Genomic DNA, 22,575 nt, shown 5'->3' on the forward strand with positions numbered 1-22,575 from the left:
GGGGCGGGGAGAGGGGACCAGGGATCCCTGGACTGCAGTTCCAGCTGCAAAGACGGGGGGGGGGGTTGTGTCTTCCCAAGTGTGTCGCCCTCTCGCTCGAACCAGAGGCGCACGGAGGTGAGGCCACCACGCGGTGCCGGAGCCCACGCTGCCGCCGAGGTCTCGAAATTAGTATGGTTACTATCGGGAGGTTGTTTCCGCGGCCGCTCCGCAGGAGTGTCCGCGTGGGGGAGGCCTGGCCCCTGGGCTCTGCGGCGGGGACCCTACAACTCGTCGGACCGGATGACGTGGAAGAGGGTGACGTTGTACAGGATCTGGTGGCCGTTGTTCCAAGCGTACAGGGCGCGGTCCTTGGGGTTGTAGTCCAGCATGGAGATATGGGAGTACTTGTTCTGGAAGGGGATGTCGATGTACTCGTAGGTCGAGGCGTTGGTCTGGTACGCGTAGTGGACCTTGGTGCCCCCCGAGTAGCCGTTGGTGACGTAGAGAGTCCCGCAGATGATGAAGGCCTCGCCGGCACTGCGCTTGGGGTAGCTGGTGTTCCAAGTGTGCAGGACCTGCAGGGACACGGGGTCCAGCTTGCTGATGACGATGTTGCCGGCGTTCTGGTTGGTGGCGTAGACGGCCCACAGCCCGTTCTCGTCCACCATGAGGTCGATATCCGAGTGGCCGCCCCAGGCGTAGTGGTACATGTTGTTGTAGCCGGCGTAGTCCAGGCTGCGCGTCTTGAGGATGGTCTCCGTCTTCAGGTCGAACCGGATGACGATGTGGCTTTGGAACTTGTTGAAGTAGATGGAACCGTTGTAGACCACCTGCCCCGTGCCGGACCAGGGGTGTGGGAGGCGGTGCGACGTGAAATTGTCCGTGGTCATGAAGTCGGTCATGGACTTGTACTCGCGGACAAAGCGGTTGTTGTGGTAGCCGTCCATGTACCAGACCTGCGGGGGTCGGGGGGGAGAGGGCACACCCGTTAGCGGCTCTGGGGGGGCAGGCGGGGCTCCCCCACAGGACTCAGCAGCAGCCCGGCACCTCGAGACGGAGCCGAGAGAACCAGGGGAGGACGATGAAGGCCAGGCGATGTCACTTCATGTCCTTCCCCCAAACCCGCAGGGTACGCGTCAAAGCCAACAGGACTGTCCCCGCCGGGAAAGAAGGGCCCGGTGAAGACAAAGGATGGGGAGGCACTCTCTGGGAAGGGGGTCTGGGGACTGGCAGCCCACGAGCTTGGGCTGCAGCCACCCTGCAGGTCGGGGACATGGGTGGCGACAAAACCGCCCCCCGCCCCTCTGCTCGGGCTGCGTCCAGGCTGTGGGTTCACCACGTCTCCCTGGCCAGGAACATAGCAGGTACTCCCACTTATATGGGGAAGGAAGGAGCTCCATCAGAGCACGAACGCCTAAGCCAGCAAGATGATGCTGGGCCTAAGCCAGCAAGACGACGCTGGACGAGGAGAACATTCGCAGGCGCAGGCGGCTCTTGTGGCGTGGGGACCCATCACCAAGGAAGGGCACCAGGAAGGGCGACCTCCCGCGTGCAAGGGGCCACCAGACGTCAGGCCTCTCATCCCACCAGGCTGCCACAGCGGCCGGACTGGGGCGCCCTGTCTGCCAGGCAGGAGAGCATTAACAGGGCACTTGGGGCACTTCACGTGGAATCACGGTCACACCCACCCCCCGGGCTGCTTCTCCAAGAAGCACGAGGGCTTCGTGCAAGGCCCGGAGGGTCACAAGCCACCAAGGGAGCAAACCCAGTGCTGGCCCACGTTTGGGGTTACAGAGGAAGAGATTTCCGATTATTGCTTAAATGCCAGTTGACGCGAAACTGTCTAGACTTTGTACAAAACGCTTTAGTCATTTTCAACCAATATGGGAGCAAATTAGAAAGCAATGCAGTTACACGAGGAGGTCTGCCGGGCTAGCGCCGTCCCCAGTGCATCTGTCTGGCAGCAGGACAGCTGCTTTACCCGTCAAGGCTCTGCCGGCTGCAGGAGAGATTAAGGATGCGGGGCTTTCAGACACGGCATTACACACGCGTTAAAGTTTAGAAAAAATCCTAACCTTGCTCCTGAGGCTCCTGTTCGGATGCTCAGAGGCAGGTGCGCTTTTTGTTTTTAATGAGATTTAAAAAAAAAAACTGGGTCTCGTTTGAGGCTTTTATTACCCTTAGCCCCTGCAGACCAGCCCCCCGTGATGTGGGTCTCGGATTAGAATGGGCGGGTGCTGGGCTGCCAGGGCTTCCGGAGGCCGTGATCACGCTGCCGAGGACTGGCCCTCCTGCCTCCCCTTGGCTCTCTCCTGAGACGGGGAGCTCACTGCTTCTTCCAAGACCGGCTCAAACAACAGTCCCCCCCTCGAACCCTCTCCTGACCCAGGCCCGCAGAAGCCGCCTCTCTCCTGCTCTCAGCACGGATGTGTTCCTGAATGGGCACAAACGTCTCCGCCCCCACGAGCGGGCCTGTAACACCGGGACTCCAGGGTCCAGTGCCTCCCCCTGTGTGCGGAGATGGATGAAATGGCACCAAATTGCTCAGGATTTGTAAACTGCCTCTTCCTCCCAGAAATTAGCAAATCGGACACAGGGCACGATGCTTTTGGAAAATGCAATTTAGGCCGAGAGGGAAAGCCAGCCCAGGACGCTAAATGTTTAAGACCAGCTCTTGGCCTGGTGACTGTAAGACACCAATGAAAAGCCCCTCTGCAGAAAGAAGGCACAGCATCGCAGCCCTGAAGAGCCCTGAGATAAGGTGCCCCTTCCCTTACAGTGGGCACCACTCTGGGTTCACTGTGATCTCCGGATCAGAATGCCTTTCTCTCCCCTCCCATCCAAGTCCCAACACTCACAGAGAATCCCATCACCCCCAGAAGGCCTCCCCTGACTCTCCAGCCTCGCCCAGAACCCCCATATCTGAACTCCTAGAGCCTGGAATCTGGCTGCCCTCTGAGCCCCCGGGCACGCTCACTTCCCAGAACAATTGCATCAGACTCCAGGGACAGAGCCACACGCGTGTTGGTTAAAGTTTCAGGTGATTCCAATGTGCGGGCAAGGCGGGACCCTCTGGCTTGGAGCCTGAGCCGTCTTGCTATGGCCTGTGCCGCCTTGCCCTCTGTTATGCTGTCAGCTCCCTATTCGCCCCCACGCCTGGTGCCGCCTGATTGAACCTTCCAGAACTGTGATCCAGACCATCATTCCTCTGTAAACCTGACTCCTCAGCTCCAGGCTCTTCTCTGCAACATCCGGCCGCCTTTGCACCTGCCAGGCCAAGTCCCTAGCTCTCAGACACCTCTGGTCTGGTGCTCTGTGCCTCGCACCTGCCACTCCCACCGTGCTGAGCCCCGTCTCCACTGATCACGCCCACCTCCTGAAGGGCGTTTCCTACACCCCCTCTACGCCCAGACAGGGAGGTCTCGATTTTGTAGTGGGGTGACTGTGGCCCCCCAAAAGATATGTCCACATCCAGGAACCTGTAAATGTGACCTTATTTGGAAAAGAGAACTTTGCAAATGTCATTAAGGATCTCAAGATAGATTGGCGTGGGCCCTAAATCCAATGAGTGGTGTCTTAAGAAGAGGAGAGACGTAGACACAGAGGGGCTGATGCGAGCTGGCCTAGGATGTCTGCAGCCGAAGCCAGCCAACAGGAGGGAAGGTGTGGACTCCAGACGGAGTCAGGGAGGAGGGTCTCTGGCGTGCGGGGGAGGGGCACAGCCTGGCATCAGGGTGAGAGCTTTGGAGCCCCAGCACCATCAGAAGCACGTGGGCCAGTCACCACTGAGAGAAGGCAGCTTCCAGACATGGTGGAAGAACACCAGAGTCCAGCGGAGAGCCTGGCACACAGCTGGTGCTTAATAAAGGAGTCAAGTAAGGAAGGGCGCAAATGCATCCTGAGCTAACCTTGTTCTAGCAGCCCAGCGCAAAGGCGTCGGGAGGCGGTGAGCCGTGCCCGCCCCTCTGCAGCCCCCAGACGGGCCCCCACCAGGGACCCCCTGTGCAGTGCTCCCTGCTCCCCAGCCTCTGGCCACATGCCTCTGACCACACCCCCGTGAGCCTGCCCTGAAGCTGACACGGATTCTTGTTTCCCTTTGGAACGAGTTACTGGTTTCCTGCACCTGTGACCAAAATGCGAGGGGAGAATGAAAAAGATCCAAACAAAACAGCTCTCCTCCAGATCAGTGGCAGGGCCCAGGGACGCGCCCCTCAGGGGCTGGGGGTGGAGGGGGCTGTGCTGAGCACGTGGCTCGGAATGGCCCGAACCACACAGGTGTCCCGCAGCCGGCATCCCGCAGCCAGCTCGGCTCCCCCCTCCCCTTGCCAGCAGCCCCCCACGGAGGCCTCCTCCTGCTGCCCTCTCTCCGCAGGCTCTGTCCATCCCCGGGGCCTCCTTTTCTGGAGGGCGACCCAGTTGTCAGGCAGAAAACAGGTGTCCCATTATCAGCAACATCTACCAACCCTCCGCAGCTTTGCGAACCAACAGCCGGGCTTCCAGGAGCCCTGATACTTGGGATCTGAGAAGGGATCTTTTGAGCAGTGCTCTTTACAACAAAGGAAAGCGATATCACTGCAGGGGCCAGAAGCATGTCTGTGGTGTTGGATGCGGGCACGAGCCCCCAGACCCCGGTGTGTGGGGCGTGTGTGGTGGGCAGACTGCAGGCAGGAGAGGTGGACTGGGCCGTCTCGTGGCGCCTGCTGTAAACACTTGTTACTGAAACCACGGACCGGCCTTTCCCAGGACTGTGGGCTCGAGACCACACCGGGGTTTTCTCATCAAACAGCTGGGGTGAGGGTGACCTCCACACCGGCAGGTCGCTGAGGGTCACTGGATGCCCAACCAGGACAGGCACGCAGAACGTTCCCCAAGGGCCCGGCACGCGTGTCGCGGTGCTACCGTGGTGCCTCTAGTACTAACGGATCACCACCGTGCACGCAGAGGGCTCAGTTGTGCCGGCGCGGAGCCCTGCCGTCTCACTGTCACCAAACCCGGAAGGGAGCTGGGGTTCGCCGCGGGGGATGAGGCCAGGAGACCGATCGGCATTACAGCCCCTTAGACTGTCAGAGAACTTGCAAGCACCAGCTAACTGTCCCGACTTAACCCAGAAAATAAAACAGAAACCACCCCCCAAACACCTGTCCGCACTCGCACCCCGGGTCTGCGGTCCGGGCCGGACTCTCCGGAATCCTCCGCAGCCCAGGCTGGCGTGAGCCGCTCCGGGGCCGGGGGACAGGGGTTGCATAGACAGATGCCCCGTGGTCCCTGCCCCCCGCCCACCCTCCCCAGGAGGAAGTGCGGTGCCACCTCACTTCCGAAATACAAGAGACGCTGCGTGCATCCTGGGGCCGGCAGGTGTGGCAGTGGGGGAGGGGAGCCACGGAGACCAGAAATCTCCAGGGAGAGGAAGCCACCCTTCCCTTCCTATTAAGAGTCCCCCAGACAAGGTTAGAAGCCCCTCTCTCAATCCTGCCTGAAGGAAGAGCAGAGATTTTCTTAAAAAGTGGTCAGTTTCTGAACGTCCTGCCAGCGCCTGAAAGCAGGGGGTGCGTGGGAGTCGCCCCAGACTTCTGGCTTGTTCACGCCCTGCAGCGTAGCTAGCAAGCGGGCACATGGCCAGAAGACGCGTGTCCGGACGGCGCCCCTCGTCCCCTGAGAGCCTCAGGGGGGTCTGCCTCTGGCGGAGGCTCCAAGCGCCCCCGAACAGCCATATCCGGGGGTCCCCGCACTCAGCCAGCCGGCCCTCACCCCCAAACCCCCAATGGGGCTCATGAGACACAACCCAGACCCTGCTTTTCTCTCCTTTTCTGAGTTTTTACCCAGGGGGGTAATGGCTGGGAGAAAAAGAACCCAGCCTCTTCCTTAAATCGGAAAGGAACATGCATTTCCATCAGCCTTGAATAACAAATGAAGCACAAATGAGATGCCCTTGAACTAAGGCCTGAGAGGATGCTCCCCCTGGGGCAGGGGTGGGGCTGGGAGTGTCTGGGAGCTCCCCTCCCCTGCCCTCCAGCTGGACAGGCGGGGGGGGGGGGGGGGGGTNGGGGGGGGGGGGGGGGGGGGGGGGGGAATTTGCGGGGCTCCACCTGCTCTGACAACCCCACCATCGGTCCCTACTGGGCCCCACCCCTGTGGTCTGCGACTCCGGGGGGAGCACAGGGACCTCAGCCAGGACCAGAGTCCTTCCCCAAAGCCACCAGGGAACAAACCCCCAGGAGCATCCAGCGGGGCTCCAGCCACAACTGCTGGCGTGGTTTTCCGCATAGGTGGGCACACGGGCACTGGAGTGAGAGACATTCAGGGGACGGCCCCATGGGGGACCACGGCACCCCCAGACCCAGGCCCGGCGGAAGAGGCACTTACCCGGTTATCACCTTCTGGAGCCAGAGGGTCTGTCATCCAGGACCCGAACCTTGAGCCCGAGGTCTTGACGGTCACGGGGTCACTGATGCCCGTCAGCTTGCCACAAGCTGGAAGACAGGGCACAGAGCAGAAGGTGAGCCCCTGGCCCGACCCTGACCACCCACTGCAGGAGGACGTGGGTCCCCTCTGCCCCTTTCAGTCAGGGTGCCGCTCTTCCTGGTGACACCCCCAGCCCCAAAGGCCAGAGAAGCTCCCCCTCCACCCCCAAGCAGAGCCCCTGAGGCCAGGGAGCACAGGGAGAGGGAGGAACAGCACCCTTACCTCCCTGCCTCACTCCCCGTGTCCCAAGGGGCAGGACATGTGGGGGACCGGCCTCGCCAAGATAGGGTTTTGTCCTCTGGGCAGCGGGCACGGCAGCGGGAGAGAGGGCATCGCAAGGCCCCACGTGGTGGGGCTCCCCGCAGGACTCCGTGCACAGCACCACCTGGCTCCTTTGGGACCAGCTCACTGCTCCACACCCGTCAGCCAGTTAGAACCAGACGAGGGGAGAGAACCTCCCGCAGGCGGAGACGTTCCCTTCTGCCTGGGGCAGGGGGGGAGGCGCTGTGGCCAGAGAGCCGGGACTCCGGAGGCACAGACAGAGCAGGGCAGCGGGACGGACGGGGCTGCAGATGTGGCCTCAGTGCCACCCGTCTCATGGAGGGACGCCGGGAGGGAGGGACCCAGAGCCACCCCAGCACCCGCACAGCGGAGGCGGGGACCCAGCGCCTTCCCACAGCCCCGTGGGCCTGCCAGCTGCACCTGACGGCCCAGCAGAGACTCCGCGGCCACTTAGGTCTTCCAGATTAAATGAATCCCAGCCAGCCTGGAGGGCAAGGCATTGCTGGGCCCTAGGAGCCCGATCGGCACGTGCACGCAGGGCAGTCAGCAAGGTCCCAAGAAGATCTGGGTGCTTTCAGAAGATTGTCAGTGACTTAACCCGGGGACATGGTTTAGCCGGGAAAATCCTGCAGAATGGAGAGCGGGCCGGGCTTCAGAAGCTAGTCTCTCTAAGAACTGGAAGTGGGGTGATTTCCTCCATTAGAACCATGCAGGACTGCGAAGACCGACCCCTGACACCCCAGCCCAGTGCCTGGCGTCCTGTTTCTTCATGCTGGTGGGAGCGCAGAGAGCGCGGGGAGGGATGTTAGCCGCCTGCAGGCAGGAACGGGGGTGCTGGCACCCAAACCCCCATCAGTGGCACCGCCCTGCTCATGGCTGGCTGCTGCCTTGCCTTGGGTCCACACCTATTTTTACCAGCCTATCTCTTCCCCTTTCCGGATTTCCTGTCTGTTCCTCTTTCAGGAGCAATCCTGTGCTCTCCCACGTAAATACTGTCCCCTCACAGCCCGCGGCTTCCTGGCAGGAGTCATTGCTTGTGGGGCTGGTGGCGGATGGGCAGGTGGGCCGGGTCCCTGCTGAGAACCAGAGCAAGTTTGCTGGGCCCCATGCACACGTCCCCCATCTGTGGGAGGACAGGGGGACAGGAGAAAGGTCCAAGGTTCGCCAGTGTCTACAGGGACTGGAAGAAAAAGGGGGTGCTCAAGGCTGGTGTCCCGCTGCACTCTCTGGTTCCTATGACCTAGGGGGCTCTGGGCTGCCCCTGGGAGACAGCAGCTTCTCTGGACTGGGTGGGAATCGGGAGACAGTGACAGGGGCCACCTCCAGCCGCCAGAGCCTCCCCACCACCGAGCCAGGGGACAGTGGTCCTGCCGGCGCCCGGAAGGAGGAGTCATCACCCCCAAGGGTGTCCTGACTCGGGGAGCCCGGCGGGCCTGTGGGCTTTCCATCCAGCATGCTGCTGACTCACACCGAGGCTGTGGCCAAGTCTGCGCGGCCACAGCCCCCTGTGCTGGATGACCTCCCGAAGAAGACCAGATGTCTGTCCTCCACATCACACCCAGCGGGTGAAGATGGCGGGCCCGCGCCCCAGCTCGGCACAGACGCATGGCCCTTCCCGCCTCCACGCCTTTGCTCTGGCTGCTTCTGCACCTGGCGTGTCCTCCCCCAGCNCGAAGAAGACCAGATGTCTGTCCTCCACATCACACCCAGCGGGTGAAGATGGCGGGCCCGCGCCCCAGCTCGGCGCAGACGCATGGCCCTTCCCGCCTCCACGCCTTTGCTCTGGCTGCTTCTGCACCTGGCGTGTCCTCCCCCAGCCCCCTCATCTGTCCTCTACGGCTTGGCCCAAACCCAGGCCTCTACGCGAGACCTCTGCCTTCGGAACCCCGCCCACCTTGTCCTCCCCAACTCAAGCCAGTGACCACACATTTCCTGGGGCCTCGGACCCCACTGTCCAGGTCTTGCTGCCCCAGGCCACAAGCTTGTTGCACTCCCTGGCTGGTCCCCCAAGGCTCTGCCACGGAACCATCCATGAATGAGTGAGTGAATCATCTCTCAGGTACTTGGAGGTAAAATGATTCATCTCTCAGAAAACCCTTAAGATGTCCTTCGCCACGTGCCCCAGCAGAGGGGACGGGAGGTGAAGCAGGGTCACCCTCCTCTGAGTGTGGTACAGTCTGCCTTTTCCATAAGCCCAGAGGGCAGCCACGGGGGCTGAGGAAGTGGGGAGCTTCTAGAAGGGTGCCTGGCGTGAACGCGGCAACTGCTACCATGACTGTGGATTCAGATCAAGGATGTGGAGAAAGGTCGGGGTCAGGGCTGCCTCGGACCACCGCGCTGCGTCCTGCCCACGGTGGGCCTTCAGGCCTGGGGCAGAGCTGGGGAGCCGGCCACTGCGGGAAGCAGGGTGCAGGTCAGGTCTGATCTGGAGGGGAAGGGCCGACAGTAGCACCAACATCCACCCTCCCCGGGCTGAGCTCTCCGTTCCCCTCCCCCTCGTGCACCCTGGCTGTGGGGGCCTGAGCACCAGCCTCCCCCTGCCCCTCGGGGAGGAGCCTTGAAATCACGGATCAGAGCGTGCGGAGAAGGGTCCGGCTGGCCTGGGAACCCTGCTCTTCCTAATAGGGGCTGCAGCCTCTCGTCTCCAGGGCTGACCGGGCAGGAGGCTGTCCCCCCCTCCTTGAGTCAGGGAGTTATTTTTGGTTCTCTGTCCAGACCGGTTCTGCCAAGACCTCGGGAGCTGACAGGATCTAAAAAAGCCCCATGGCAGAGACTCACGGAGGAGTCTTGGCACATTCAGTTCAGGAAAGTGTCCCTCTCTGTCACGAGGGCTCAGGATGTGCGTCGGGAGGGGGGAGGCTCGGGAAGCCGCCCTGCGCAGGTGCAGCTCAGAGGAGGCGGAGCTCCGGGGCCAGAGCGCCCAGCTGGGAGGGTCCGGCCTCGCCCTCCAGAGCCCAGGCCAGAGCCCGGGGCGGGTGTCAGGAGGGAAGACACCTTGCAAAGCCAGGAGCCTGGACAAAGCAGTGAAATCATTTGCCTGAAGCTATTCCCAGAAGAAATCCACTTCTGGACAACAGCCGGGACAGTCTCCACAGGGAGCCTTGAGCAGGCCCGGGGTGACATGCCCACCAACGAACCAGGCCAGAGACCAGAGTGAGGGGCCGAGAGCCCCGTAGCAGGCAGGCTGGGCCCCCAGTTTTGGTCCCCCTTGGTCCCAGCTTTTATCCCTCGTGAACTGAGAACGGTTTGCAAAGCTGGGAGCTAGGGCAGACACACGTCCTCGTAGGTGGAATAACGTCAGGACGGAGCAAACCCAGAGCCTAGGAGGGTCACTCATCACCCCTCCGCACATGGGCAGGGCAGGGAAGGGCACGTGCCAGAAGACCTCTCGCCAGGCCCAGTCCTGAGCACTTCCTGGAAGGACTCCAGAAGGGGAAGCCTGCCCTGCCAGGATCCCACTTGGGTCAAGACACGAACAGCACTTCAGATGTGGGTTGGTTTCTTTCTCATGGGGTCTCCTGCAGGTGGAGGCATCCCAGACTTAGCTCTCAATCCTCCACTGAATGCAAAAGCCACTCGTGCTATCTTGAATACCACCCTTGCCCCTCCAGGCCCCTGGGAGCAGGTCAGGGCCAATCTGTCTGCCTTCCTGAACCTGCCACATCTCAAGGGCTAGAGAACGGGAAGGAGGCTTCCGATTTGCCTCCCCGGCACAGAGAGCCCAGGATGTGGTGCCAAGGGGAAGCACCGTGCCCTGACATCCCCCACACTGGCGAAGACCGTTATCAACGTGGACCCTGGGCTGGTGGGGCCGCTGACCCTGAAGCCCATGGGCTTCATTCACGTGTGTTCTCGGTGGAACAAGAAGACCCCCAGAAATTCTGATACTAAGGTTCTGGGTGTCTGAGCACTTCCTTCCCGCTGAGGGAAGCCCTAAAACTCAGCTCTTCTCCCTGCCCCCATCTTACAGACAGGAACATTGAGGCCGGAAGCTAACAGGCACGTGAGATGCTCAGGACACATCAATGTGTGAACAGCAATCTGCATTGGATCCTGAGTCCTGGCTCAGGCGGTTTAGCTGCTGGGTCATCTGACTGTGTGGGCTCCCCGGTGGGGGGGGACAGTGAACTCTCCAGCCCCAGCCTGGGGGCAGGGTCGCCAGCAGCTCTGGCGCTCCCCTGTCTGGGAACAGGGGGAACTCTGGGGAGTGGTCAGAAGCCGCCTCTCTTGCAGAGGATGCCCAGAGATGCTGAGCCCCACCTCCAGTTTCAGAAACGGAGTTTCAGAGTCGTTTCTGGCTGGGCCTCTGGGAAAAACATACAATCCCATTGAGAGAGCAATCTTTACAAAGAGAAACAGAAAACAAATGGAAGCTTGTTTTTCTCTGTGTACGTTTTGTGGTCAGAAATTACCAGCCATGTCAACTTAAAGAGAAGGTGGCCATAAGGAGCGACCCGATGGAGAGCGCTCTGCGGGGAGCGGCAGCGTCTGCACTGGGGAGGTAACGAGGACAGTGAGACTTCAGACCAAGGAGCCAAGGCACCAAGGGGCCGGGGCCGGGAGTGGGGAGCTACTGCCTCCGGGACAGCCGTCGGAGAATGGGGGGCCCCCACAGCGCAGGGGGCGGGCTCCTGGGCTCTATGCTCACCAGCACCTCCCAGCGGGACAGCAGGCCGCTAAGACAGTGCCCATTTGCAAGCCTGAAATAAAAACCATCCCAACCAGCCACAGGATAGGAATGTGGTCCTGCAGTTACTGAGCTCGAATGGAAACCGAGGGAGCGGAGGAGCCACTATTCAATCTGTTACCTGCTATTTATCTACCCCACACCTACGCACCTACCTGTCTGTTCATCCACCTACCGTGTCTGTCTGTCTGTCTGTCTGCCGCCTACCTGCCTACCTGTCGCTTACCACCTGCCTGCCCTCCCGCCACCCACTCTGCCGGGCATAGTGTGAGCCGTGATATGAGGTGTCCCCGGACTCACACGGTGATCCCAGGGCACGGGGACTCCGACACCTTCATTGTACAGGTAAACAGGTGGCTGCCACTTGAGACAGTCAGTGCCTGGGGAGAGTCACACGGCTGCAGAGTGATACCTAGCTACCGCCTGCCGCAGACCGGGGGCTCTCACCCTTTGGGGTTCATGTGAATCACCCAGGTGTGGGTTAAATGCCGATCCCTGGGCCCCCCGCAGCCTCCGATTCCATGGGTCTATCTACAAGTCAAGGTGTTTCTGAGGAAAGAAACACAGAGGTGAGACCACACAGCTGCTTCCCGATGGGAGAGAACACAGCCCCTGGGAGTCATCCTCTCTCTTTACTCCCAGATCAACCATCTCAGCGGCCCAAGGGTAACCGCGTGGAAGCCCCAAGATCCTAAGCCGAAAGGAAGATTCATGCAGCTTCTAAAAATAGGCCAGGTGCAGATGGGAAGGCTGCTCATCCCAAGAGGGGCATTGTCCCCTGGGAGAGGCCTATGGCTTCCTGATGTTTGTAACTTTCCATTCTGAATTTCCATCTCACTCCTTGACCCCCTGCTTGGAAAGCATGGAGGTCCCATCTCAGGTTCTCACTGGTATACACGGTCTGTATCCCAGGGATGGGATAAATAACCAAGAACCCCCTGCCCCTGGTTCTCTGAGCATCTCAGACCCCTGGGCGGGGGCGTTTGGAGAGGCGGTCAGCGTGGGCTAATTCTGGGTAGAAACCCCGACCTGTGCCCAACGGAAATTATTATATAACCCATAGTCATCAATACAGACCCATAATCGTGAACATTCTAAACATCACACCAACCCCGGAGTGCCAGAACGGGGAAGCACTGTGGAGACCGCCCAGCCCTGACCCCTCCTGGGGCTGCCCCAGGTCCCCCAGCCCCTGACACACCAGGACTGGAGCACCGTGAAGCGACTGGAAAAACGCAGTAGACAATCCCTCATGGAACACAGCAGAAGTGCCCACATTAAACCAGATTAAACCCCCAATGCCTCTCGCCATCCTCCCCGGGCCTGGGGGATTTCGAGTGTTTGCCTTTGCTGGGAGGCCTCAAACGGCGTTCGAAATAATCTGGCCGTGTAGACCTGCTCAAATAGGAGGGCTGGCCGACTACTTTCTTGCCCTTTTGATGTTCTCTCCCTTTCGCCCCATGGTGCCAGGGATTTTTAAAAGTATTGCTACTTTGGGATGTTGTAAGCTTATAAGAAGGCATTTGGGGTATGTGTGGAGGGTGTGGGGAGGGAATCAAGTTAGAATATCAGATAAAACCTAAGAAAACTTCTTCATAAACCAAAATTGCCCTAAAAATTACCCTCAAGTACACTAAGTATACAGTATGAACATGAGCAACTGTGCTGTCAGAAATGGTAGGTGAGAAGGGCCAGCTCATCTTCACAGGAAAACCTAAGAATGTACTGGAAATTAGAAACGTGCCAGAAGAATGGGCTCAGACACCAGCAAGTCACGATTTGTGAGAGCAAGCAAGAGGGAGGTTGATAAGGCGAGCGGGAATTCAAGCACAAGCCAGAATCCAGAGGGGTCCCCCCATGGCAGGGGACCCCCCAGATCTGGTGCCCCCCCAGAAAGCAGCAACGGGGTTGAGGAGCCCGTGCACTCAGGGGCTCCCTCCATCCAGGCTGTTAGGATGGACTGACGCCTTTTCTCGCTGTGAATGGCAAGTCGTCTATGGTGGTGTGACCGAATTTTCTTTTCTCTTTTATTCAAACTACGCAGGATTTGCTATCTTGGGAGTTTCGTTAGCCTTTGTTAAAACCTGGAGAGAATAGGAGATGTATGTTTCCAGCCCTATGAAACGCGTGTCCTAAACTCACCCATCACACACGCAGACACACCCACTCACGTGTGCGCGCACACACACATTCTTCAGATGGTATGTGCCGTCTAGCACCTTTACCGGATGTGCGACTTCGTGGGGTCTGCGCGCTGGCCTTTGCGCAGGGTGGGACAGTGCGCTAGGGGGCGGGCCGCCGCGTCCCTACGCTCCTACGCCCTACCCGGGAGCCCTAACGCAGCCGCGGCCTCCCTGAAGCCAGGCGGGCGCTGTCCGCTTCAGCACCGCTCCCTAAGCCTGTGCGTGAGCGCAGGTGGGCGGAGCAGCGCCGCGCCCCCGCAGGGTTCTGGTCCTACCTAGTTTTTGCATGCATGCACGGAGCCTTTCTTCAAGATTGGACACTCTGCTCTGAAGTTCATCGTAGTCATAGGCGCCAATCTCCTCTTGCAGCTCGTTAAGCACTGACGTCAGATTCTGGACCTCCTCCTTAAACTGCAATACCAATTTGGCATCGGCCTTGTACTCTTCCAACACAGGAATCAAAGGCCTAAGTTCATCCATTTTCGCTTTTATCGCCTGCAAGGTTAAAATAAGCTGGGTTCAGTGCTCTGCGTGCAAAGACTTGCAACACCCTGCCTTGGCCTGGCTTCTCCCCGGGTGAGGGAGCGTGTGCGCACTCCTGTTGCATTTATAGGTTTATGTATTCTGGCCCAAAAGAGTTAGAAGAGCATATGAAACAGTCTTCAGAACACCAACATATTTGGGAAAGGTCTTTATTGTCAGTTTAGAATGCAACATCTTAAGGTTACATGCTTTGAGTCACACACACAAAGTTTCTTTTCTTTTTTTTTTTTCTTTTTCAAAAAATGCATTGACAAGGGTTCAAACTATCCATGGAATGCATCTACCGTCGCATGCAAAAGAGGATCCTGGTTGTGTTCAAGGTTCCTTAGTGATATGGTGCTAAGTATTGGAAAATAATAGTAAAAATGCATGGTGCAAAAGCTCTCTGACCCTCTTTCATGGTTACATGGGAGTGGACTGCTTCTTCAATCACTGCAGCACTGAAAAAACGCTTTTAAGTTAGCCCTGCAAGCAAGAAAACGAAATACCGTTGAAGAGCTACCTTACTAGCCTGCCTTAAACAGACAGCCATTCACAGACAAATATTCTCATGGTCACTTAAAAAAAAAAAATCACACTCCATTGTTAGATTTAGTCCAAACCAACTGCCTTCACAGTTACAGAGATTCCCTCACCATTCCTGGTGGAATTCTTAATGCAATTCAGGCATGGTCAAAGGCAAGGGGTTGCAATTCCTCCCCTGGGGCCATATTGCCCCGAAGATTGGAACTGGGAGAGATGCCTGTCTGGACAGCGCTTGCAAAGATAACCTAGCTCCTGGCAGCTAAAGACACCCCGTCTTCAGAGGACTCGGACCCTAGCATGGCGCAGGGAATGCTGGCCTTTCAGGGAGAGACACAAACTCTTTTTGGTCAGGTGGGTCAAAATCTCCCTCTCCGAGATAATTCACGACGACGTTGTCAGAAGCAAGGACAACACAGTCACCTGCCTCCGACGTAAGCAATCGGCTCACTGCTCCTCGACAGGATCGGGCCTGCTATTATTTTATTTATAATATAGATTCATTACTTCGTTAGCCTGCCGTGTCGTCTGCATAATGTATCGCTTTTAAAAGTGGATTACTTCTTGCTTCATGCAGGGAGCGCATCAAAGAAAACATTAGCATAAAAAGGACAGGGAGACAGAGCATCAGCAATTTCTAGTCAAGCAGGGCTGTGTAATTTCACCTGTTCATTTATACCTGGGCTAGATTGCTAATTAACACGCACGTGTACCTTAATTAAAGTGCATATAATTTTTCAATTTAATCATTTAGAAGCTTAGTAAGCTAGAGGTGTGTGTATATATATATATATATATATATACATATTTCTATATATGTATATATAATTTTAGGTCAAACTCTGGCTGTAATGTCCAGAGTGACCTGGAGAGAAAAAAAAAAAAAAAGAAAAAACACTTACCAGGAAGTGAGAAAGATGTTGGTGTCTCTCTCTTTCCTCCCTGCAAATCTACAGTGTACCTTGTCATAGCTAAATTAGGTCAGATGTGAAAAATTGCCCCGAGTGATCCCTGCTCAGAAATGGCTCTAATCAATTAAGCTAATCCTTGGCTAATGTGCTTTACCTACAGCAGCTGCAGAGTGACAGGACCAATCATGTCCCCCCCCAGCTAATCTGTGACCTGGCTTGAGAAGCCAGGTCCCTGGACCGGGCCCGGGAAGCTAATGGGGGCTGAAAACCAGGGCTCCCTCCACCCCTTTTAAGGTGTCTTCTGCCAAACCAGGGCGAGGGCGGGCTGCCTCGTGTGCAAGGACGGCGGCCATTTGCAGGACGAAGGGCAATTTCTACGGGACTCCTCCCCGGCCCCCCCCCCATGTTTCTATTTATGGAGGGGAAGAGGAAAGCGCAAGGGAAACCCAGCCCAGTCTTGGAGGAGGAAGACGAGCACACATACCTTAAACTGCCTGGCCAGGTGCTGCTTATGGCTGTCCTCCACCTGCTTGAACTTGGACTCCAGCCCCTTCATTTGGTTCTCCATCTTTTCCACGTACTGCAGGTCCCTCTGAGTCCGCCTGTCCAGGACCTCTATGGATTGAGACATGTTTTGCACCTGTCAAAAGGCAACAAGTTCAAGAAAGGAGCTGCAGCAGGGGCCCGCCCAACTTATTTGCCTCCTAATACACGACAGTGACCTTTTCCACACAGCCGACACACTGGGAACCAGAGGCGGCCCATGCATTATTTACCAGTTAATCACCAGCATCGGGGAGTGTTAGGACCAAGAACTCCCCAAACAGAGCAAATTGGTTTGGTAAACATTTCCTCTGCCATGTTCCAGAATGCTTTCTCTTACAGCCAGGGATGCAAATCGGGGGTTCCGGAGCCTCGGGTCCTCCCCCGGCTCACAGCTCCAGGCATACAACGCTTTGGGTGACTTTTTTTCTTTCTTTTTGTTTCATCAGGGGGAAGGGGACTGTGTCTCAGTCTCTTTATTCTACAGGATGAAACCGGTCAGGCAGGCATAAATACCAGAAAGGATGAATAGCGCTGCTGAGCTTCCCCCACCCCAGGTAGAGACTCTCTGTCCCCCTAAATCTCACAGGCATCCTGCTGCGAAGGTTGATGGCAGGAGCGTGGAGCCAAGCTACAAGGGCCCTGCTCTCCCTGACTCAGCGTCAACCCTCGTCCCTATCTCGCGCGCCATCCATCACTCCTCCCGGTATCATAGGTAGATGACTGCTCTGCAAACATACACATTCCGCGCACCGAGTCAGGAATCAATCAGCCAGCAAATGAAGAATCGCTGTTTTACATCTTTGCAGGCAGATCTGAATTGAGTCTCGCCTCAAGATGGAACTTTAATATTCAACAGGATTCCAGAGAGCTTAAAAGAAAAACAGTTTCAGGGAAGCCACCTGCCAGTGCATTTTATTCTGCGGAAACTGGCTGGTGTTTCTGTGCACGTGCGTGCGGGGTGGCGGGGAGGGGATGCAGCTCACGACTGTGCAGTGGCGTTTGGGTCGCTTCTCAGAATCGAATCCAATCACCAGGGAGGAAGATACCTGCACGACCACCGCCAATCTCCATTTCTGATTTCCTGCTGCCTTTGGAAACCCTCTCGCTTTTTACGAACGGAAGCATTAGGGTATGACACGCAGCTTGACTGGGTGGAAAGATGACAGTGCGGTTTCTACCACTTATGGTACCTCCTCTGTCCCCGCCTATAAAGTAAGAACGCAACCGAAAGGCTTCTCGGGAGGAGAAAAACCGGTATTTCTCATCACAGCATTTTAAAATACCTGGAATTTCATGGCTAGTTATTTAAAAGCAACACACATCCGGCTTAAAAATTCAGGTTTATAAATTACACTCTGGGTGACTCTGATGCCCTCTGGTCCTTTCCATGGGGAACCGGAAAACGTTTGCTCTAGAACTTTCTCTCTCCCTGCCCCCCACACCTGTCTGATTCTGTCACACTGAATAACCACAGGACTCGCTTTGAGAAGAGTTGTGAGTTTTGGTTTCCTCCCTATTTTAAAGGCCACGCCAAACACCACCTCCCTCAGGGAGGCTTCCAGGATGCGCTGAGCCAGAAAGCGCACACACACACACACACACCTGTCTCAGCCACCTGGCTGGACGGGGAGCGTGGATGGGAGGGGCCTGGGGCTTCTTCACTCCTACACCCGCGGCACAAAGCCCCCTGCGCCTAACGCACCCAGGGCCTCCTGCAGCCACAATGCTGGGAGGAGGAACACGGAGGCTGCTCCTGTCAAGACCCCCTCCCCCCCTGAGACGCAGGGTTCCTGCTGCGTTGGCAAAACCCACAAGGCGGGGGCTCCTGTGGGCTGAGCAGAAGCTGCTGGGTCCACACTGGCCCCAGACGCAGACCTCCAACAGGGGCCCCACGCAGCACAACGGGCTTCTCATTTGCCAGAAGAGGAATGCTTTTCACGAATTTTAAGTAAGATTAAATTTAAGATCGAGAAAACAAATTCTAAAGATGCCAAGCTACTCCGTTGCCTTGAAACAAAATGCGGACTCTCCCACTGTCCGTCCCACCTGGAGTGAGGACCCCCCTCTCTGGCTGGTCATACAGCAGACGATGGGCCCGAGGGGCCCAACCACTCCCAGGTGGGTGTTCTCCCCCCATCTACACCGCAGTCCCTGGGCCATTCATCCTCTTTCCTGCAGGATGTGTCCCTGAGAAGCCAACTGACGAGCTCAAGGTCACACAGCTACCACAGGACACCGTCCTCCCCAGGCTGAGCCCATCCTGTCACTTACTCCATTCTATCTTTACGAAACCCTGGGAGGTGAACACTATTTCGAGACCCATGTTATGCATAAGGAGACCAAGGCTCAGAGAAGTTAAGCAGCTTGTCTAGCGTCACACAGCAGTCAGCCACGATCCAAAGCCTGGCCTGATTCCAAAGCCCATACTTCCAAAGCCAGGGCTGGTGGCTTTTTCAAAGAGAACAGAACCCATGGCCCCCACAGGCCTTTTCCACTCGGCGGGTTTCCCGTGGCCCTCAGCCCTGGCCTCATGTCGGCACCGGGCATCTACCAGGTCCCGGCTGCCAGGCCCTCCCGGGGACTCCAATGACAGTCGGACCCCTGGGCATGCGGCCACGACTCCACTGCCCGACGCCCTCGGGCGGAGCCCCACATGCAGCCAGGCTGGAGAAGCACAGAGCTACGCGCCAGGTGCTCAGCTGGGACCCCAGCCCTGCCGAGGGAACACCTTACCGGAGCCGGGCACCTCGGTGCCCCCTCCCCACAGGCAGGAGGAGACCCCGAGGAGGCAGGCGCGCCCTGCCCCCACCGCACGATCTGAAGGATCTTTTACAACAAAAGGCTGCTGCCCTCTGAAAACAGTGCCCAGTGGGGTATAAAATGCGCTCTGAATCTTCCAGCCCTGACACCGTGGAGTACGGAGGTAGAAAGGCCCCAAGCCCTGCGCTCCCAAGGGCTCTGAGAGCTCTCTGGAATCCAGAGGGCACCTCCCTCAAGAGCTCCAGAGCCCCCAACCTGTCCCCTGACCCCGCCTTCCCCCCTCCCAGGTCCCAGAGGCCCCTCCCAGCTCCACCTCTTCCTCTGCAATTCTGAATAATTAAAGGCCCAATTAGGCTTTGGTCTAGTTTGGTGTTAATGAACATTTATGGAATCTGCTAAATGCGTTTTACTTTAATTCTTTCTAAATGACATACTGGGTGGGTTAGAGGCCGCAGAACAAAGACCACACTGTCCCTTACAGGGAAGCAGGTGCCACGGCCAGCCTGAGCCCACGGCCTCCATGCCCTTCTCCCCCCCATCCTAGGGACCGCGCAGAGCTGGGAGCACCCGGGGATCGCTTACCCATGCCTTCCCTCCACGCTTAAGGAAACTGAGGCCAAGACAGGGACCTGCTTTGTCTGCAGTTGTGCGAGGCGCTGTGGCTGAGCGGGGCTCACACTGAACAGTTCTGACCTAGCACCATGGTGCTGCCACGGCCACAACCTTCCCCAGCCAGGAGCACAACCCAGGGCGGGGGCAGGGGGACGGCTTCCTCACAGATCAGGCCCCGCCCCACCCCGTACTCCTCAACAATGGCAAAGTTATGGCTTATTGGGGTGTGTGTGTCTGTGTGTGTGTCTGTGTGTGTGTGCGTGTTCTGAGTACGTGGGGTGTGTAGGTGGTCTGTGCATGGTGAGGGCATGGGCGTGTGTGTCCCTGTGTGTATGTGGGCGGTGGAAAGGGGTGAAAAATCTCACCAAGCTGACATGATTCTCCTGCAGATTCTTTGAAACAATGGGTTTAAAACGTGAGTGTGAGCCCACGGCGCAGAGGGCGGCCCGCGGCGCACTCGCACCACAAGGCCTGCGACTAGCAGAAGCAAGTGCTCGTGGGCAGCGGAAAGAGCCCATCGGCGAAAACCCAAGGGGCTCCCAGGGCGATCCCCCAGGCGGCTGCTCGGCGACAGCCCCGAGCCCTCCGGACTAGAGGTCCCCACGTGGCTGGGACAGACGGGGAGATGGTGGCATGGGGAGCAGCCCACGTCCCCTCTCCCCAGTCCCATGCGGCTTCTCCAGCGGGGTCTACTCATCTCCTCCTGCGCCATCTGTGGGGGGGTCTCCATCCACCCGGTCATTCATTCATGAATATTCTGAGCGTGGACACGCCAGGAAAGAGGGAGGTCTTGAAGCCGGGACAGATGTGCAGGCCAGCCCGGCCTCGGTGCCGGTGCGGGCACACACACGCACACACGGACACAATGCACACATGCCCCGCACAGACTCACCTTCTCCAGTAGCTGCCTCAGCTGTTTCGTGCGGGCATCCCGTGAGCACATGGTCTGCTGGGGGGCGACCACTGTGCAGATACACCTGCCCTCGCTGTCCTGGGCGGAGCTGTATACCTGCCAGCTCTCCTCGGGGTTGGTGGGCAACACCTGGGGGGGCAGGTGGGGGGGGAGAGGGAGAGAAGTGAGACCCTCAGGCAGGGCACTGCGAACGGCAACCAGCAAAGACTGTCAAAGTCCGACCTCCGGCAGAGAAGGACAAAAAACGGTCCAAAGACACGTTCTGACCACGGGGAGGGACGGGAGCCCCTGAGAACAAAGGGGCGGAATCCCATCGTGGTCCCCAGGGCTAGAAGGAAGTCAAACAGGCACAACTCTGTAAATTTAGTTCAAATTCAGGGGATTTTTCAATCCCAGGGATGTTTGGTGTTCTGGCATCTGACGGAATTGGTAGGCTAGGCAGCAGGGAGGGGGAGAGGCCACAAGCCGGTGAGGAGTCAGGCAGGAAAGCAAGTGGCTGGTTGACTCACAGCAGCACGTAATTCAGAAATAAGATCTCCTCCCCATAAGGCAAGCAGGGGTGGCTGGCGCAGCCTCGCAACGCCGTCCCTGACGCTCAGAGACAAAGCGCCCCTGGTAAAAGCCGGGGTCCGGCAGCCCATTAGCCCAGAGCCTCCACGACCCCGAGCCCCGGCGGCCGTCCCGCAGGCAGCCTGGCAGAGACTGCCCGAGGAGATGCCAGCCTTCCACGACTGCTGGGGCTGCGACCCACGAGTCCTTTGGTGGATGTCACCAAGTTTCTGGGGACATGTGGGGCCAGGTCACACCCAACCTCAGTCCCGGGGTATGCCCAAGGACCACCGAGAAACCGGAGCTGTGCCTGGCCCGTGTCCCCTTGCAGCCCGGCTCAGGCGCTGAGCACCAGGCACACGGGGAGACGCTACTGTCCAAAACCACTGCCCGAGCACACACCCCCCCCCGCAGCTGCGGGGCACCTTAGGTCACCTCCCCGCTATTTTTAGCGTGGGGGTGGGGAGGAGAATCCATAGGAGCTGTACATCTATTCATTCATTGCCAACCCCAGGCGCCCAGGACCCAGAAGCAGGAGCGCAGTCATTATGAAAGGTACGCTGGCGGTCATCCTAGAAACACCAGGTGCGGTGAACACGCCGAGGGTCCTAGGAGGGGGTCATGTGGAGACCCCCTCCCGGAGCGCTGCGCCCGGGCCAGGAAAAACCAGGCAGGAAAGGAGCCTCTTGCCCCCCCACGCCCCAGAGGGAGCCAGCCTGGGGCCCTTCCTCACATCCTCCTCTGCTCAGGGGAGCTTCCCGCTCAGCCTGGCTCGCAGCTCCAGCCAGCATCTGAGTCAGCCCTGCCCACGGGCGCCCTGGCCGCTCGCCTCCTCCCCCAAGGCCTTGACAGGGGAGGGAAAAGCCACCTGGGAGGCAGGACAAACAGGCAATGGGACTGAGAGGGGGCCAGCTCCGCAGCCAGTGCCTCCCAGGGCCCCACCCCGGCCACCACACCTTCAGGCTCCGGGACCCTGAGGGACCTGGCATGCATGGGGACCAACAGGGAAAGGAGCCTCAAGGAGTGGGAGCCTACCGCTCCCCGCCCGCCTGTCGCCCGGCCGGCCCACTCCGGGCAGTCCAGTCTGGTCTGGCTTTCACAAAGTAGGGCGGGCTCAGTCCGAGCCCTGGCTGGACCAGCCCCGACAGGGTGGAGCAGCTGCGTCCCCACCCCTTACTTGCTGAGTGACCTTGGATTAGTCCCCAAGTCCCTTGCCTCAGTTTCCTGACCTTGTCAGTGAGGGACTTACTATTAGTTGAAGGGGACTCCAAGCCTCCGAGTCCCCGAGGCGCCCTGCCCTGCGAGGAAACCCCGGGAAGGAAGGAGGCGGCGCCCCTGGGGGACCAGACAGGCCGCTGGCCCGGCCGGCAGCGCACGGACAGTCACCCCCGCCCGCTGGGGGAGCCGCCGGGGACCCCTGCCCGCGCCCTTGGCCCTGCGCCCTGCTCGGCGCCGCCCAGCCCGGGGTCGAAAGGGGCAGGCGGGAGGGCCCGCGGGGCAGCGGCGGGGACTTACGCCGGTGCTGCGGTCGAGCGTCCCGCCGCCGGCCGCAGAGAGCTTGGTGGTGTTGAGGCCCACCAGCGAGGGCAGCGTCTGGGACATCCAGTTGGTGATCATGGCCAT

The 22,575-nt window shown here is 58.6% G+C and overlaps 1 protein-coding gene across 3 annotated transcripts in view; it reads right to left on the reverse strand.

Annotated features, from left to right (window-relative positions):
- Nucleotides 1-22,575, reverse strand: part of OLFM1 (olfactomedin 1) — a 36,477-nt gene that overhangs the window by 690 nt on the left and 13,212 nt on the right. Inside the window, exons 1-6 of one of the 3 annotated variants that reach the window (XM_034664759.1) lie at nt 22,468-22,575; nt 20,383-20,532; nt 16,057-16,212; nt 13,872-14,091; nt 6,346-6,452; nt 236-938 (exon numbers count right to left, since the gene is read on the reverse strand). In XM_034664759.1, the coding sequence (XP_034520650.1) occupies nt 264-938; nt 6,346-6,452; nt 13,872-14,091; nt 16,057-16,212; nt 20,383-20,532; nt 22,468-22,575 (1,416 nt within the window). In that variant the 3' untranslated portion in view covers nt 236-263. Of the gene's footprint in view, nt 1-6; nt 939-6,345; nt 6,453-13,871; nt 14,092-16,056; nt 16,213-20,382; nt 20,533-22,467 lie in introns of those variants that run through there. The other 2 variants (XM_034664760.1, XM_011226828.3) reach the window with 2 other exon arrangements.

This window comes from Ailuropoda melanoleuca, chromosome 7, assembly GCF_002007445.2.
Source record: "Ailuropoda melanoleuca isolate Jingjing chromosome 7, ASM200744v2, whole genome shotgun sequence".
Lineage (NCBI taxonomy): Eukaryota > Metazoa > Chordata > Mammalia > Carnivora > Ursidae > Ailuropoda > Ailuropoda melanoleuca.